Below are 14,683 nucleotides of genomic sequence, written 5' to 3'. Positions count from 1 at the left end.
TACCCACCCCTCCGATATGTTGGAAGGAGGAGGAAAAGCTTGTGGGCTGTTGGGCAAGTGATTTCTGATGGTTTCTTTCTGTGCTCTTGGAAAAAAGACAACCAGGGTTCTGAAAGCATTTAAGTATTGTTTTGTTATGTTTTGGTTTTGCTTATTACATAGATGTTTAATGATGGACCACCTCCCTTTTCTATCTTGATTTTTAGCTGCATGTGCAAATCAGCGTCCTGACCTCTTTGGTTGTGTTATTGCCCAAGTTGGAGTAATGGACATGCTGAAGTTCCATAAATACACTATTGGTCACGCCTGGACCACTGATTATGGGTGCTCAGACAACAAACAACACTTTGAATGGCTCATCAAGTAAGGTTTTAATTCATATGACATATTTGTGTTGCTAACAATTTGATACCAGAATACGGAACATAGTCAAAAGGATAAACGTTTGACTCCATGCCCTTCAATGTCTCATATTTGCGTGTAATTTACTGCAAAAGTAGGGCAAGTGGTGGGAATACCTGTCTTCCTGGTGTTGACCTGGTCTTTAACAAAAACAACAAACTACAAAGATGTGATGGGCAAAATTTTAAAGGTGGTCCTCCAGGATTCCTGTCCCCTGGTTCTTCGGTCAACCACTAATCTAGGTACTTCTGTGAAGGGACTTTGCGGATTAAATTAAGGTTACTAATCAGCTGACCAGGATAAGGAGATTATCCTGGATTATCGAGTGGGCCCAATCTAATGACAAACCCTTAAAGGCAGAGCATTTTCTCTGGTGGGAGTTGGGGATGCAGCAGAAAGGGAGATGAGAGAGATTGGACGCATGAGGAGGGCAGGAGGACTAAAGCCACCATTGCTGGCTTTGAAACTGAAGGAAGGGGGGCTGTTCGACCTGAGATCAACCCCAACCAACAACCATCAAAGAAACAAGGACCTCAGTCCTACAGCCACATGGAACTGAATGCATTCTGCCAACAGCTGGAATGAGTCTGGAAGTAGATTTTTTTCTAGAACTTCTGGATAAGTGCCCAGCTAGCCAACACTTTGATTTCAGCCTTGAGAGCCAGAGAACCCAGTTGAGCCAAGCTAGACTTCTGACTTACAGAACTGTGAGATAAGAAATCCATGTTGTTTTTAAAAGCTGCCAAATTTGTGGTAATTTGTTAATGCAGCAATTAAAAAATAATTTTAAAAAAAAGTCATTATAACTTACATATATATGGGATTTCTTTTTCTAAATTAAGAGATAAAGGGCTTCCCTGGTGGCACAGTGGTTGAGAGTCCGCCTGCCGATGCAGGGGACACGGGTTCGTGCCCCGGTCCGGGAAGATCCCACATGCCGCAGAGCGGCTGGGCCCGTGAGCCATGGCCGCTGAGCCTGCGCGTCCGGAGCCTGTGCTCCGCAACGGGAGAGACCACAACAGTGAGAGGCTCGCGTACCACAAAAAAAGAAAGAAAAAAGGAATATATGCAAGAACAGTTAAACTTTTTTTGTGCTCTCAGTATTACCACATATATTTGAAACTACAAGTTGCATTACTGAAATATTCGTATCCCTCAACACTTTGGCGAAAACAGTGAGAAAATGGCAAACATTTAGATTCTCCAGACTGCAAGCTACATTCTTTTTTTGGCTCTTCACTCTTTGCTTCCCACATGTAGGGGTTTTTGGATTTTTACCAGCAGTATTTAGGAATTACTCTTGGAATAGCACCAGCAGCCTATGTCCCCTCTCCCCACTGTATTTTGATACAGTAATTTCTCAAGTCAGGTTTTTTTCCTTCATTTGATGTGCTTTGTATGGTTAGCTCTCCACTTAGAAATTCAGCTAAAATGACTTGAATTTTTTTAATTGAATACTTTTAAACTATTCAATTCTGTCCTGTAGGAGGGGGAAAGTTTAGCTTTTAAAATACACAGGTAGCCTCACTGACACATCCTGGTGAAAGCTGAATATTTGAAGAAGCCATAGTTCCAATTACCTTTAAGAAAATATGCACTTGGGGAGGATAGGTCCCATTTAAACTCAGTTGAAAATACTGAGTTAATTGTATATTGAAGGCAAAAATATTTGCTGGAACCTGATACTTCTAAAATTAATTTGAAAGCAAAAAAAGAGTTCTAAATATTTTTTCTCTCAAGATGTGTGTGATATTCCTATTTCAGACTTTAATTTTTTAACCTAGCACCCACAGAGCTGTATTTTCCTCTTACTTGCTACTCCCAGTGAACAGAGAGCTCAATCCAATATATTGAAGGGGTCCCCCCACGACCCCCAAAATTTAAATTTCCAAGTTTGTGAATGGCTGGGAAAAACAAAGCCTAACAGACTTTTTTTCTACAGAACTTCTCAGTCTTGAATGTATAAATGCGGCACGTGAACCTTGAGGTGGGGAGAGGCATTATTAGTAGGCAGTTTCCAGACTTGTTTTCCCATAGAACTAACCCTTATCTGGAGGACTGGGGTTGATCCAGAAATACTCTGCAATGAGAGCAGAAAACAGACCCATTGGTACCCCCATCTTATCTATTAGGAGACTAAACCCCAGAAGGTTTTAGTCTTAGCTTGGTTAACTGAGTAGAAATTTTACTATTTTTGCCTATTTACCCTCCAAAATAAAACTCTACTAAAATAGTTTAATTCATTAATACTGAACACTTTGGAAAACATGACACCCATATGGACTAAAACGTAAAGAAAAAGTATCCAGAGATGGCTTTCACTTAACTATTAATCAATCGCTGTTTAATTTGATTGTACTTATGTTCTTAAAAACCTTTTTGTTAACTGGAAACTTATCTTGTGCTTCAGAAGGTGTCTCCTCCACTAACTTTCTCACCATTGGCCAAAGTCAGTTTCTTTCTGCTGGACTGTGAGCCAGCAGGGGGTCAGCGGCTTAGGTTCCCTGGTTTCAGACAGGAAGCTAGGCCCAGAGGGGACACGTGGTCTTCCTAAGACTGCCAAGCTGAGCTCAGAATAAAGGTTTTATAGATACTAAACAGGCAAAAAGCTGCTGTACACTGGATTTCAAGTTCTTCAACAAAAGAAAGGCTTGCACCCATTCTATTCACAATCAGTGATTTAAAAGAACAATCAGGGCTTCCCTGGTGGTGCAGTGGTTGAGAGTCCGCCTGCCGATGCAGGGGACACGGGTTCGTGCCCCGGTCCGGGAAGATCCCACATGCCGCGGAGCGGCTGGGCCCGTGAGCCATGGCCGCTGAGCCTGCGCGTCCAGAACCTGTGCGCCGCAATGGGAGAGGCCACAGCAGTGAGAGGCCCGCGTACCACAAAAAAAAAAAAAAGAAGCAACAAGGATATGTTGTACAGCACAGAGAATATAGCCAATATTTTATAATAACTTTAAATGGAGTATAATCTATAAAAATATTGAATCACCTGAAACTAATATTGTAAATCTACTATACCTCAATTAAAATCTTTCCATGTAGAATACAAAGGGACAGTCAGTCCACTTTGTAGCAGTGAAAAAGTCAGTCTGAAGAATATGAAAATATTCACCTCAAGACAGTCAGTAGGCACATACTTTGGGTTGTTTCAACAGCCCTGTTTCTTTCTTACACAGGCTTCCAAAGTGGGAGCGAAATAAACGACACAGCTCCCCAGCTTCCAATAGCCCTGGCCAGTCACAGCCCAAACGGTGAGGTGATGTAACTTAGTCTGCAGTGGTCACCCATGGACCAGTTGGCTGCAGTCCTCACTGCTGGTGACGGTAGGCGGGTAGATGACGCAAGTCACTGTGCCCACCGGTCCCCGTGATTATCCTAGTGGACACACAACTCTCATTTTGATATCCGGCCTCATGAAAGTGCCTTTGCCTTTCAGATACTCTCCACTGCACAACGTGAAGCTACCAGAGGCAGACGACATCCAGTACCCGTCCATGCTTCTCCTCACTGCGGACCATGACGACCGCGTGGTCCCGCTTCATTCCCTGAAGTTCATTGCCACCCTTCAGTACCTGGTGGGCCGCAGTCGGAAGCAGAACAATCCCCTGCTTATCCACGTGGACACCAAGGCGGGCCACGGGGCTGGGAAGCCCACGGCCAAAGTAATAGAAGAAGTGTCAGACATGTTTGCGTTCATAGCGCGTTGCCTGAACATTGACTGGATTCAGTAAATGGCATTTCCCACTGCCTCCGACGGCCGCGGAAAGCCTCAAGGGCTCCCACACCGTTAAAACCGAGAAACCACTGGGCGTAATGCCTCCCCACACGAACACTGTTCCTGCACTCGCGGACTGCAGCTGAACAGAACTGCCGTGGGGATTTTATCTTTTCTAGGCTTCTCCTTTTTAGCAGGCCCTTGGCGTTTCTTTTTCCCACCCTGTGCAGGCACATATTTTAAAAGGAACAAAAGGCATGTTCGGATAAATAGCTAATGGCAGCCAACACGTTGTGAATATTAGATTGCTGGATTCAGAGTCATGGTCAGGCATACTTCATATAGAGCACCTCAGTGAAATTTGCTTCTATAACTATAACCAATACACCATTACATAAATGTGAGACTTGTTCTCCTGAAAGAGACTTCTTTGCCACAATAATAAATGTTATTTAAGAATGAGAGGCTTTATTTCTGGTTCCTTTGTGTTGAGGAGCAACCCCAGAAGCGCAGTCATCCTGCACTGCGTCCTGTCATTTGTCTATGGGAATAAGCAATGAAGTCATAGACTGTAAGCGCTGCACGGAGGCAGAGTGCGTCCATCTAGCTCCCTTGTTTATGGTGAGGAAGCTATTAGGGGTGGCTTACTGTCTTACATATTAACCACTCAGCCAGCTGGTCATATCGTCCGGGGCTCTTTCGGTTTGGATGCCTCCTAAAAATCAGTGGACCCGAAGCTTCAGATTATTCACCTATTTGTCTGTCTGTCCATTTGGTTACAAAGTATTTGTGGAAATCAGAGTACCTGGGATTCTAAAACTAAGAGACCACATGAGTGAACTCTCCAAATTTATCTTACGATTAGAAATTTCAGCATTTGCCAAGCAGTTCTTCCCCCCATAGACCACTTCCTGGAAATAAAAATAGTCATACTTTAAAAAGTGTGTCTCCCCAGCCTGAAAATATATCATTCCTCAAACTTGTCCATAAGAAAAAAAAAAATTAAGGCATTTGGTTTAACATTTCATGAAATACTATTCCTTTGGGTATCAGTTTGGGAGGTGGTGATCTAATTTATGAGAAAAAAACAGCTGCTGCTTTGTCTTGCTTCATGAGATATCACAAAAATTACTATTTTGTATAAAGTATTTTAACCTTAAAAAAATTAGTTTAAGGGCTTCCCTGGTGGCACGGCGGTCAGGAAAGATCCCACATGCCGCAGAGCGGCTGGGCCCGTGAGCCATGGCCGCTGAGCCTGCGCGTCCGGAGCCTGTGCTCCGCAACGGGAGAGGCCACAAGAGCGAGAGGCCTGCGTACCGCAAAAAAAAAAAAAAAAAAAAATTAGAAGATTACTTCATTAATCTAATAGCTTGTTCTTTTCCAGGTAAGTGCTATTTTCCAAATCATACATGTTTGTGCTTCTCTTGAGCTCTCTACCTCTCAAATTGTAGTCTAAAGTTAGACACACTATTTTCTGTCCAGCTTATCACTACATACAAGCTCAGTTGAAAGGTGGATACATGGTTTGGCTTTTCTACAGTTATGTTTTCTATCTCTGTTTAAATAAGCACTGTATATAATGCAGCTGTCATTGAACATAGGATTCATTATGAGCCCCTCCACCCAATCCCTGGAGAAAAAGTATGCCACTAGCTAGCAGTGCATGCAGGGGTTGACATCATCACCATCTACCTGGAGAGATGCTAACACTAGCTAACTGCCATGTAACTGCTGACCAGCATGACAGGAAGGAAAAAAAATGTATTTGTATAGATAAGGCAAAGGCAGCCTTTATCCTAGACCAGCTGGGTCATTTAAGGTGCAGACAGCTGAGTTGTACCCATTCAGTCCAGAGCATTTGCAAGTTTGCACGGAATCCGGCTACACTTTCCCACTGAGGTTTTCTACTTAGCAGCAGAAAGTGGAAGTACAGTGTGTAGAGTCTCAGCTTCAAGAGAAATCAGGACCAGGTTCAAATCCCAACTGTCAATTAGTAACTGGTGATTATGAGGAATAAACAAGCTAATATACTTACACGCGCCTAGCATATAATTGGACTCCAATTGGGAGTTTTCTTTCCCAAGCTAATTTTCATATCGAGATTTTAGCTGGACAACTGAGCGCACAGACTGAAGGTAGCTTTTTCACACCTTAATCATTGGATGACTTAGAGGTTGGGCTCCTCCCCAGATCTCAGAGTGTCTTTCTTACTAGATGCCACCCTCCTCTGTATCCTGTGCTCTGCCCCTCTGCTCTGTCTTACGTTGCTCTCTGGTGTTCTGAGGAAAAAAGCTGCATATGATGGCCAGGTGGTCTGCCTTGTCACAGGGCCTTGCAAACACGCCACAGAGCGTTTGCTCCCTTAGTAAGATAAAGTCACATTTATGATGTTTAATATGTACACACCTGGAATATTGTAAAACTTTGCAATTAGTCATGTTTCATAATACTCCCACTAAAGCTTAGGCAGTTACACCCAAATGGTGCTGCCAGTATGAAAGGTGAGCCTCAAAGATGAGTTAAGGCCAGACTGGAAAGGTGTAAGGGGGGCTGTAAAAAAAAAGAGAAGGTCAGACTATAAGGGGGTAGTCAGGAAGGCCGGTGGGATGAGGGCTGAGGCCAATGAATAAGGACCATTTAGCTGTATTTTGCATCCATTCATATGCTAGGGGCTGGGAGTGCAAAGAGAAAAAGTCCTGCCCTGATGAAGTTGAGACTCCAGGGGGAGGAAACAGGCGATAAACTATGTCCTCGGTCCCCTGTGCTCTAAGCTTTCTGTGTGTGTGGATATGTTTGTCCTCAAGCAACCTTATAAACCATGTGCTACCCTTATCCCCATTTGGCAAAGGCCCAAGTTCACCAGCTGGGAAGTAAGCAGGCAGGGCAGTTAACCCTGGCAGCAGGACCCTGGAGACGGCACTCTTACCCACTAGTCTAGTAAGACAAAAAAGCAAGTGGCTTCCCATTCAAGATGGCGACTAGGAGGGTCCTGAACTTACCTCCTCTCATGGACACAGCTAATTGACAGCTGCATACAGAACAATGCGCTTTGAAAGAAACCCAAAAACTAGATGAGCAACTCCTACACATGAGGTGAAAGAGAAGAAACTCACATGGAACCGGGTAGAAGAGGCTGTGACACAATCTCACGATACACCCCACCCCTGACACAGCCACCCACAGTCAGGCGGGAACCCACAACTCCGAGCTTCTCCATGAGGAGCAAAGGGTTTGGACTTCACATCTGGCACGCCAGCTTTTAAGACTTGCATCTAAGAGACGAGCCTCCAAAACATTTAGCTTGCATCCATGAGACCCACCAAGATATAGCAAAGAAACAATTTTTTAAATTTGTTTTGTTTTTTCTCTCTAGTCACGTTTTTAATTTAAAGAAAAGTTTAATATATTAAAAAATACCTCACACCAGTCAGAATGGCCATCATCAAAAAGTCTACAAATAATAAATGCTGGAGAGGGTGTGGAGAAAAGGGAACCCTCCTACACTGTTGGTGGGAATGTAAATTGGTGCAGCTACTATGGAGAACAGTATGGAGGTTCCTTAAACTAAAAATAGAGCTACCATATGATCCTACAATCCCACTCCTGGGCATATATCCAGAAAAGACAAAAACTCTAATTTGAAAAGACACATGCACCCCAATGTTCACAGGAGCACTATTTACAATAGCCAAGACATGGAAGCAACCTAAATGTCTGACAGATGAATGGATAAAGATGTGTTGTGTATACACACACACACACACACACACACACACAGGAATGTTACTAAACCACAAAGAATGCCATTTGCAGCAACATGGATTGACCTAGAGATTACCATAAGCCAGACAGTGAAGTAAGCCAGACAGAGATAAATACCACATAATATCACTTATACATGGAATCTTAGAAAGGAAAAAAAGATACAGATGAACTTATTTACAAAACAGAAAGAGATTTCCAGACATAAAAAACAAACTTACTGTTATCAAAGGGGAGGGAGGGGAGGGGAGAGAGGGATAAATTAGGAGGTTGGGATTAACATATACACACTACTATATATAAAATAGATAAACAACAAGGACCTACTGAATAGCACAGGGAACTCTACTCAATATTTTTCAATAAGCTATAAGGGAAAAGAATCTGAAAAGGAACATGTATATGTATGTATGTATAACTGAATCACTGTTCTGTACACCTGAAACTAACACGACATTGTAAATCAATGATACTTCAATTAAATAATTAAAAAAATTTTTAAAGATCTACATAGGGACTTCCCTGGTGGTCTAGTGGTAAAGAATCCGCCTTCCAATTTAGGGGACACAGGTTCAATCCCTGGTCGGGGAACTAAGATCCCACATGCCGCGGGGCAACTAAGCCCTGGGGCCACAACTACTGAGCTCTTGCGCCTCAACGAGAGAGCCCACGTGCCACAAACTACAGAGCCCACGCTCCCTGGAGCCCACATGCCACAACTAGAGAGAAAACCTGCATGCCTCAACAAAGACCCAACTCAGCCAAAAAAATAAAATAAATATTTTTTAAAATTTAAAAAATAAAAAAGATCTACTGAGTAAGTTTCAAATATACAATACAGTATTATTAACTATAGTCACCATACTGTACATTACACCCCCAGAACTTATTTATAACTGGAAGTCTGTACCTTTGACCACCTTCAGTCAATTTAACCACCCAAAAAACAGTTCTTAAAAGGGCTCACGCAGACTCATCTGGCTACCCCCCAGGGTCCAGCAGAGAGTCCTCTGCTTGAAAAGTGCCCAGTCTTTCTGTGAAAGACACCTACCTGCTCATCTTAAAGCTTTGGCCCGAGGGGCAAGATTCTAACTGAACACACATCTAGAAGCCTACGGAAACACCCTCCAAAGTCCACAGAGGCTGGTGGGGCCATATTCGCACTCTCCCTCCACCTCACCCCAGGTCACTAATATCTCCCAGAAAGACCCTGTGCACACACCTAGTGCCCTGGTTTCTGTGACACCCACTGATCACGTGGCTCTAGTGGCCAGTGGGTCCTGTAGGGCTGTAGCAAATGGACAAACAGTTCTTAACTGGCTAACCACCCCAGGGCACAGCACAGAGACAGCAGACGGAAATGCACCCCCAGACTTCCTGTGAAAGAGACCTATTAGCTTATCTTCATAGCTGTGGCCTGAGAAGCAGACTCCTAACTAAACACATCTAAGGGCTGATTATAATCCTCTCCAGAGATCACGGAGGCCAGTGGGTGTCATCCTCACACTCCCCCTCTGTCCTGCCCGACATCACCAGCATCTCCAGGAAAAGAGCTGTATACGTGTGGTGCCCCAACTTTTGTGGCTGTGCTACATCCCTTGATAGCCTGAGTCTGGTGGCCAGCAAGGCCTGTGTTCATGGGGCTTGTGTTCTTGTGTTAATGGGACAGCTGCAAACAAAGAAACTTAACTAGCTGTTACCTCAGGGCTCAGTGCAAAGAGAGCAGACAGAAATGCCCATCTGCCCCTGAAAGAGCTATGTTTGCACATTTGAAAAGCTGCTGCCTGAGGGCCTAGCTTTCAATTAGCCTGCACCTAGGTGCTGACTGAGATCCACCCTTTTTGGGACACCAACAGGTCTTTGCACACCCTCAGCTACCAGAAGCCACTAAGAATAAAGCAGGCTACTTGAACAATCACAAAGATTTGAGACAACCAAGAGCTAGAGCAGGGTGGAACAATAAGGTTCACCTCCTACACAAGGCTGCTTCTTTAAGACTGGGAGAGGTGACTGTTTCAGCTAATGCATAGAAAAATAACACAGACTGTCAAGGAAAATGAATAAACAAAAGGAATATGTTCCAAACAAAAGAACAAGATAAAACCTCAGAAAAACCCTGAATGAAACAGAGGTAAGTGAAAATTTACCTAGTAAAGAGTTCAAAGATACAATCATAAAGATGCTCACCAAATATATATGCACCCAACACAGTGTTTGCCTTATGTATTGAGGTGCTCCTAACAGCCATAAAAGGGGAAACTGACAGTAACACAATGATAGTGGGGCACTTTAACAACCTGCTTTCACCAATGGACACATCAGACAGAAAAATCAATAAGGAAACACAGGCCTTAAATGACATATTAAGCCAGATGGACTTAATTGATATTTATAGAGCATACATTCCCAAAGCAGCAGAATACATATCCTTCTTAAGTGGACACGGAACATTCTCCAGGACAGATCAAATATTGGGTCACAAATCAAGCCTCAGTAAATTTAAGAAAACTGAAATCATATCAAGGATCTTTTCGGACCAAAACCCTATGAGGTTAGAAATAAATTACAGGAAAAAGAATGTAAAAAACACAAACACGTGGAGACTAAAACAATACTACTACTAAACAACCAATGGATCACCAAAGAAATCAAAGAGAAAATCAAAAAAATACCTAGAGACAAATGAAAATGAAACGTGATGATCCAAAATCTACGGGACACAGCAAAAGCAGTTCTAGGAAGGAAGTTTACAGCAATACAATATTATCGCAGGAAACAAGAAAAATCTCAAAGAAACAAGCTAACCCTATACCTAAAGAAACTAGAGAAAGAAGAGCAAACAAAACCCAAAGTTAGTAGAAGGAAAGAAATCATAAAGATCAGAGTGGAAATAAATGAAATAGAGATGCAGAAAACAATCGAAAAGATAAGTGAAACTAAAAGCTCGTTCTTTGAAAAGATAAACAAAATTCACAAACCTTTATCCAGGCTCATCAAGAAAAAAAGGGAGAGGGCTCAAATCAATAAAGTCAGAGATGAAAAAGGAGAAGTTACAACTGACACCACAGAAATAAAAAGCATCGTAAGAGACTACTACAAGCAACCCTGGACAAATTCTTAGAAACATACATCCTTCCAAGACTAAACCAGGAAGAAATAGAAAACATGAAGAGACCAATCACAAGTACTGAAATTGAAACTGTGATTTAAGAACTTCCAACAGGGACTTCCCTGGTGGTGCAGTGGTTAACAATCCACCGGCCAATTCAGGGTACATGGGTTCAAGCCCTGGTCCAGGAGGATCCCACACGCTGTGAAGCAACTAAGCCCGTGTGCCACAAATATCTGAGCCTGCACTCTAGAGCCCATGAGCCACAACTACCGAGCCTACATGCCACAATTACTGAAGCCTGCACACCTAGAGCCCATGCTCTGCAACAAGAGAAGCCACCACAATGAGAAGCCCATGCACCTCAACAAAGAGTAGCCCCCACTCAACACAATTAGAGAAAGCCTGCGGGCAGCAATGAAGACCCAACACAGCCAAAAATAAACAAATAAATAAAATTGATTATTTTTAAAAAATTGGAAAAATTTTTTAAAAATAAAAACTTCCAACAAACAAGTCCAGGACCAGATGGCTTCACAGGTGATATTTATCAAACATTTAGAGAAGAGCTAACACATATCCTTCTGAAACTCTTCTAAAAAACTGCAGAGGGGGGCTCCCCTGGTGGCACAGTGGTTAAGAATCCACCTGCCAATGCAGGAGACACGTGTTTGAGCCCTGATCCGGGAAGATCCCACATGCCGCGGAGCAACTAAGCCTGTGCACCACAACTACCGAGCCTGCTCTCCAGAGCCCACGCTCTGCAACAAGAGAAGCCACCGCAGCGAGAAGCCTGTGCACTACAACGAAGAGTAGCCCCCGCTCGCCGCAACTAGAGAAAGCCTGCACGCAGCAACGAAGACCCAATGCAGCCAAAAATAAGTAAATAAATAAATTTATTAAAAAAAAAAAAACAACTGCAGAGGAAGGAACACTCCCAAACTCATTCTATGAGGCCACTATCACCCTGATACCAAAAGCAGACAAAGATACCACAAAAAAAAGAAAATTACAGGCCAATATCACTGAGGAACATAGATGCAAAAATCCTCAAAAACTACTAGCAAACCAAATCCAAAAATACATTAAAAGGACCATACACCATGATCAAGTGAGATTTACCCCAGGGATGCAAGGATTCTTCAATATCCGTAAACCAATCAGTGTAATACACCACATTAGCAAAGTAAAGAATAAAAACCGTATGATCATCTCAATAGATGTATGAAAAGCTTTTGACAAAGTTCAACACCAATTTATGATAAAAACTCTCCAGAAAGTGGGCATAGAGGGAACATACCTCAACATAATAAAGGCCATATATGACAAACCCACAGCCAACATCATTCTCAATGGTGAAAAGCTGAAAGTATTTCCTCTAAAGATCAGGAACAAGACAAGGGTGTCCACTCTCACCATCTTTTTTGGGTTTTTTTGGCTGCGTTGGGTCTTTGTTACTGCACGCAGACTTTCTCCAGTTGTGGCAAGCGGGGACTACTCTTTGTTGTGGTGTGCAGGCTCATTGTGGCGGTTTCTCTTGTTACACAGCACAGGCTCTAGGCATGCGGGCTTCAGTAGTTGTGGTGCGGGCTCAGTAGTTGTGGCTCACAGGCGCTAGAGCACAGGTTCAGTAGTTGTGGTTCATGGGCTTAGCTGCTCCATGGCATGTGGAATCTTCCTGGACCAGGGTGCAAACCCGTGTCCCCTGTATTGGCAGGTGGGTTCTTAACCACTGAGCCACCAGGGAAGTCCCATCACCACTTTCATTCAACATAGTTTTGGAAGTCCTAGCCACAGTAATCAGAGAAGAAAAAGAAATAAAAGGAATCCAAATTGGAAAGGAAGAAGTAAACCTATCACCTTTTACAGATGATATGATACTATACATACAAAATCCTCAAGATGCTACCAGAAAACTACTAGAGCTCATCAATGAATTCAGTAAAGTTGCAATATACAAAATTAATACACAGAAAATCTCTTGCATTCCTATACCCTAAAAATGAAAGATCAGAAAGAGAAATTAAGGAAACAATCCCATTTACCATTGCATCAAAGAGAATAAAATACCTAGGAATAAACATATCTAAGGAAGCAAAAGACCTGGACTCAGAAAACTATAAGACCCTGATGAAAGAAATTGAAGATGACACAAACAGATGGATAGATATACCATGTTCTTGGATCAGAATACTCAATATTGTGAAAATGACTATACTACCCAAAGCAATATATAGGTTCAATGCAATCCCTATCAAACTACCAATGGCATTTTTCACACACTAGAACAAAAAAATTTTACCATTTATATGGGAACACAAAAGACCCCGAATAGTCAACCAATCTTGAAAAAGAAAAATGCAGCTGGAGTAATCAGGCTCCCTGACTTCACTCTATATTACAAATCTACAGTAATCAAAACAGTATGGTAGTGGCACAAAAACAGGAATATAGGTCAATGGAACAGGATAGAAACTCCAGAGCTAAACTCATGCACCTATGGTCAACTGATCTATGACAAAGAAGGCAAGAATATACAGTGGAGAAAAGACAGTCTCTTCAATAAGTGGTGCTGGGAAAACTGGACAGCTACATGTAAAAGAATGAAATTAGAACACTCCCTAACACCATACACAAAAATAAACTCAAAAAAGGTTAAAGATCTATATGTAAGATCTAAATGTAAGACTGAATATTATAAAACTGTTAGAGGAAAACATAGGCAGAACACTCTCCGACATAAATAGCAGCATTATCTCTTTGGAGCCACCTCCTAATGAAAATAAAAACAAAAATAAATAAATGGGACCTAATGAAACTTAAAAGCTTTTGCACAGCAAAGGAAACCATAAACAAAACGAAAAGTCAACCTACAGAATGGGAGACAATATTTGCAAACGATGCAACTGACAACGGCTTGATTTCCAAAATATACAAACAACTCATGCAATTCAATATCAAAAAACCAAACAACTCAATCAAAAAATGGGTGGAAGATCTAAATAGACACTTCTCCAAAGAAGACATACAGATGGCCAAAAAGCATATGAAAATTGCTCAACATCACTAATTATCAGAAATGTAAATCAAAACTACAATGAGGTTATGACCTCACACCAGTGAGAATGGCCATCATCAAAAAGTGTACAAACAGGGAGACCTTCCAGATAGCGGAGGAGTAAGACGTGGAGATCACCTTCCTCCCCACAAATACATCAGAAATACATCTACATGTGGAACAACTCCTACAGAACACCTACTGAATGCTGGCGGAAGACCTCAGACATCCCCAAAGTCAGGAAACTCCCACACGTACCTGGGTACGGCAAAAGAAAAAAGAAAAGACAGACAAAAAAATAGGTGTGCCGACCAGCACTCACCAGCCCGGGAGGCCTGTCTGCTCATCTGCTGGGGCAGGTGGGGGCTGGGAGCTGAGGCTCAGGCTTGGGAGGTCAGAGTTGTGAGAACAAAGAAGAGAAAGGGAAATCTATCCCAGCAGCCTCAGAAGCAGCGGATTAAAGCTCCACAATCAACTTGATGTACCCTGAATCTCTGGAATACCTGAATAGACAACAAATCATCCCAAAATTGAGGCAGTGGACTTTGGGAACTGTAGACTTGGGGTCTGCTCTCTGCATCTAATTTGTTTCTGATCTTATGTTTATCTTAGTTTAGTATTTAGAGTTTAT

The 14,683-nt window shown here is 42.4% G+C and overlaps 1 protein-coding gene across 1 annotated transcript in view; it reads left to right on the top strand.

Annotated features, from left to right (window-relative positions):
- PREP (prolyl endopeptidase) overlaps positions 1–4,585 on the top strand; it is a 187,548-nt gene extending 182,963 nt beyond the window's left edge. The window contains exons 15-16 of the mRNA XM_024755306.1: positions 207–363; positions 3,845–4,585. Coding sequence (XP_024611074.1) covers positions 207–363; positions 3,845–4,139 — 452 coding nt within the window. The 3' untranslated portion in view covers positions 4,140–4,585. The remainder of the gene's footprint in view (positions 1–206; positions 364–3,844) is intronic.
- Positions 4,586–14,683: the final 10,098 nt, after the last annotated feature.

This window comes from Neophocaena asiaeorientalis, unplaced genomic scaffold (assembly GCF_003031525.2).
Source record: "Neophocaena asiaeorientalis asiaeorientalis breed wild unplaced genomic scaffold, Neophocaena_asiaeorientalis_V1.1 scaffold105, whole genome shotgun sequence".
Classification (NCBI taxonomy): domain Eukaryota; kingdom Metazoa; phylum Chordata; class Mammalia; order Artiodactyla; family Phocoenidae; genus Neophocaena; species Neophocaena asiaeorientalis.
The sequence above is the reverse complement of the archived record's forward strand: the minus strand, read 5'-3'. Positions and strand labels throughout refer to the sequence as shown.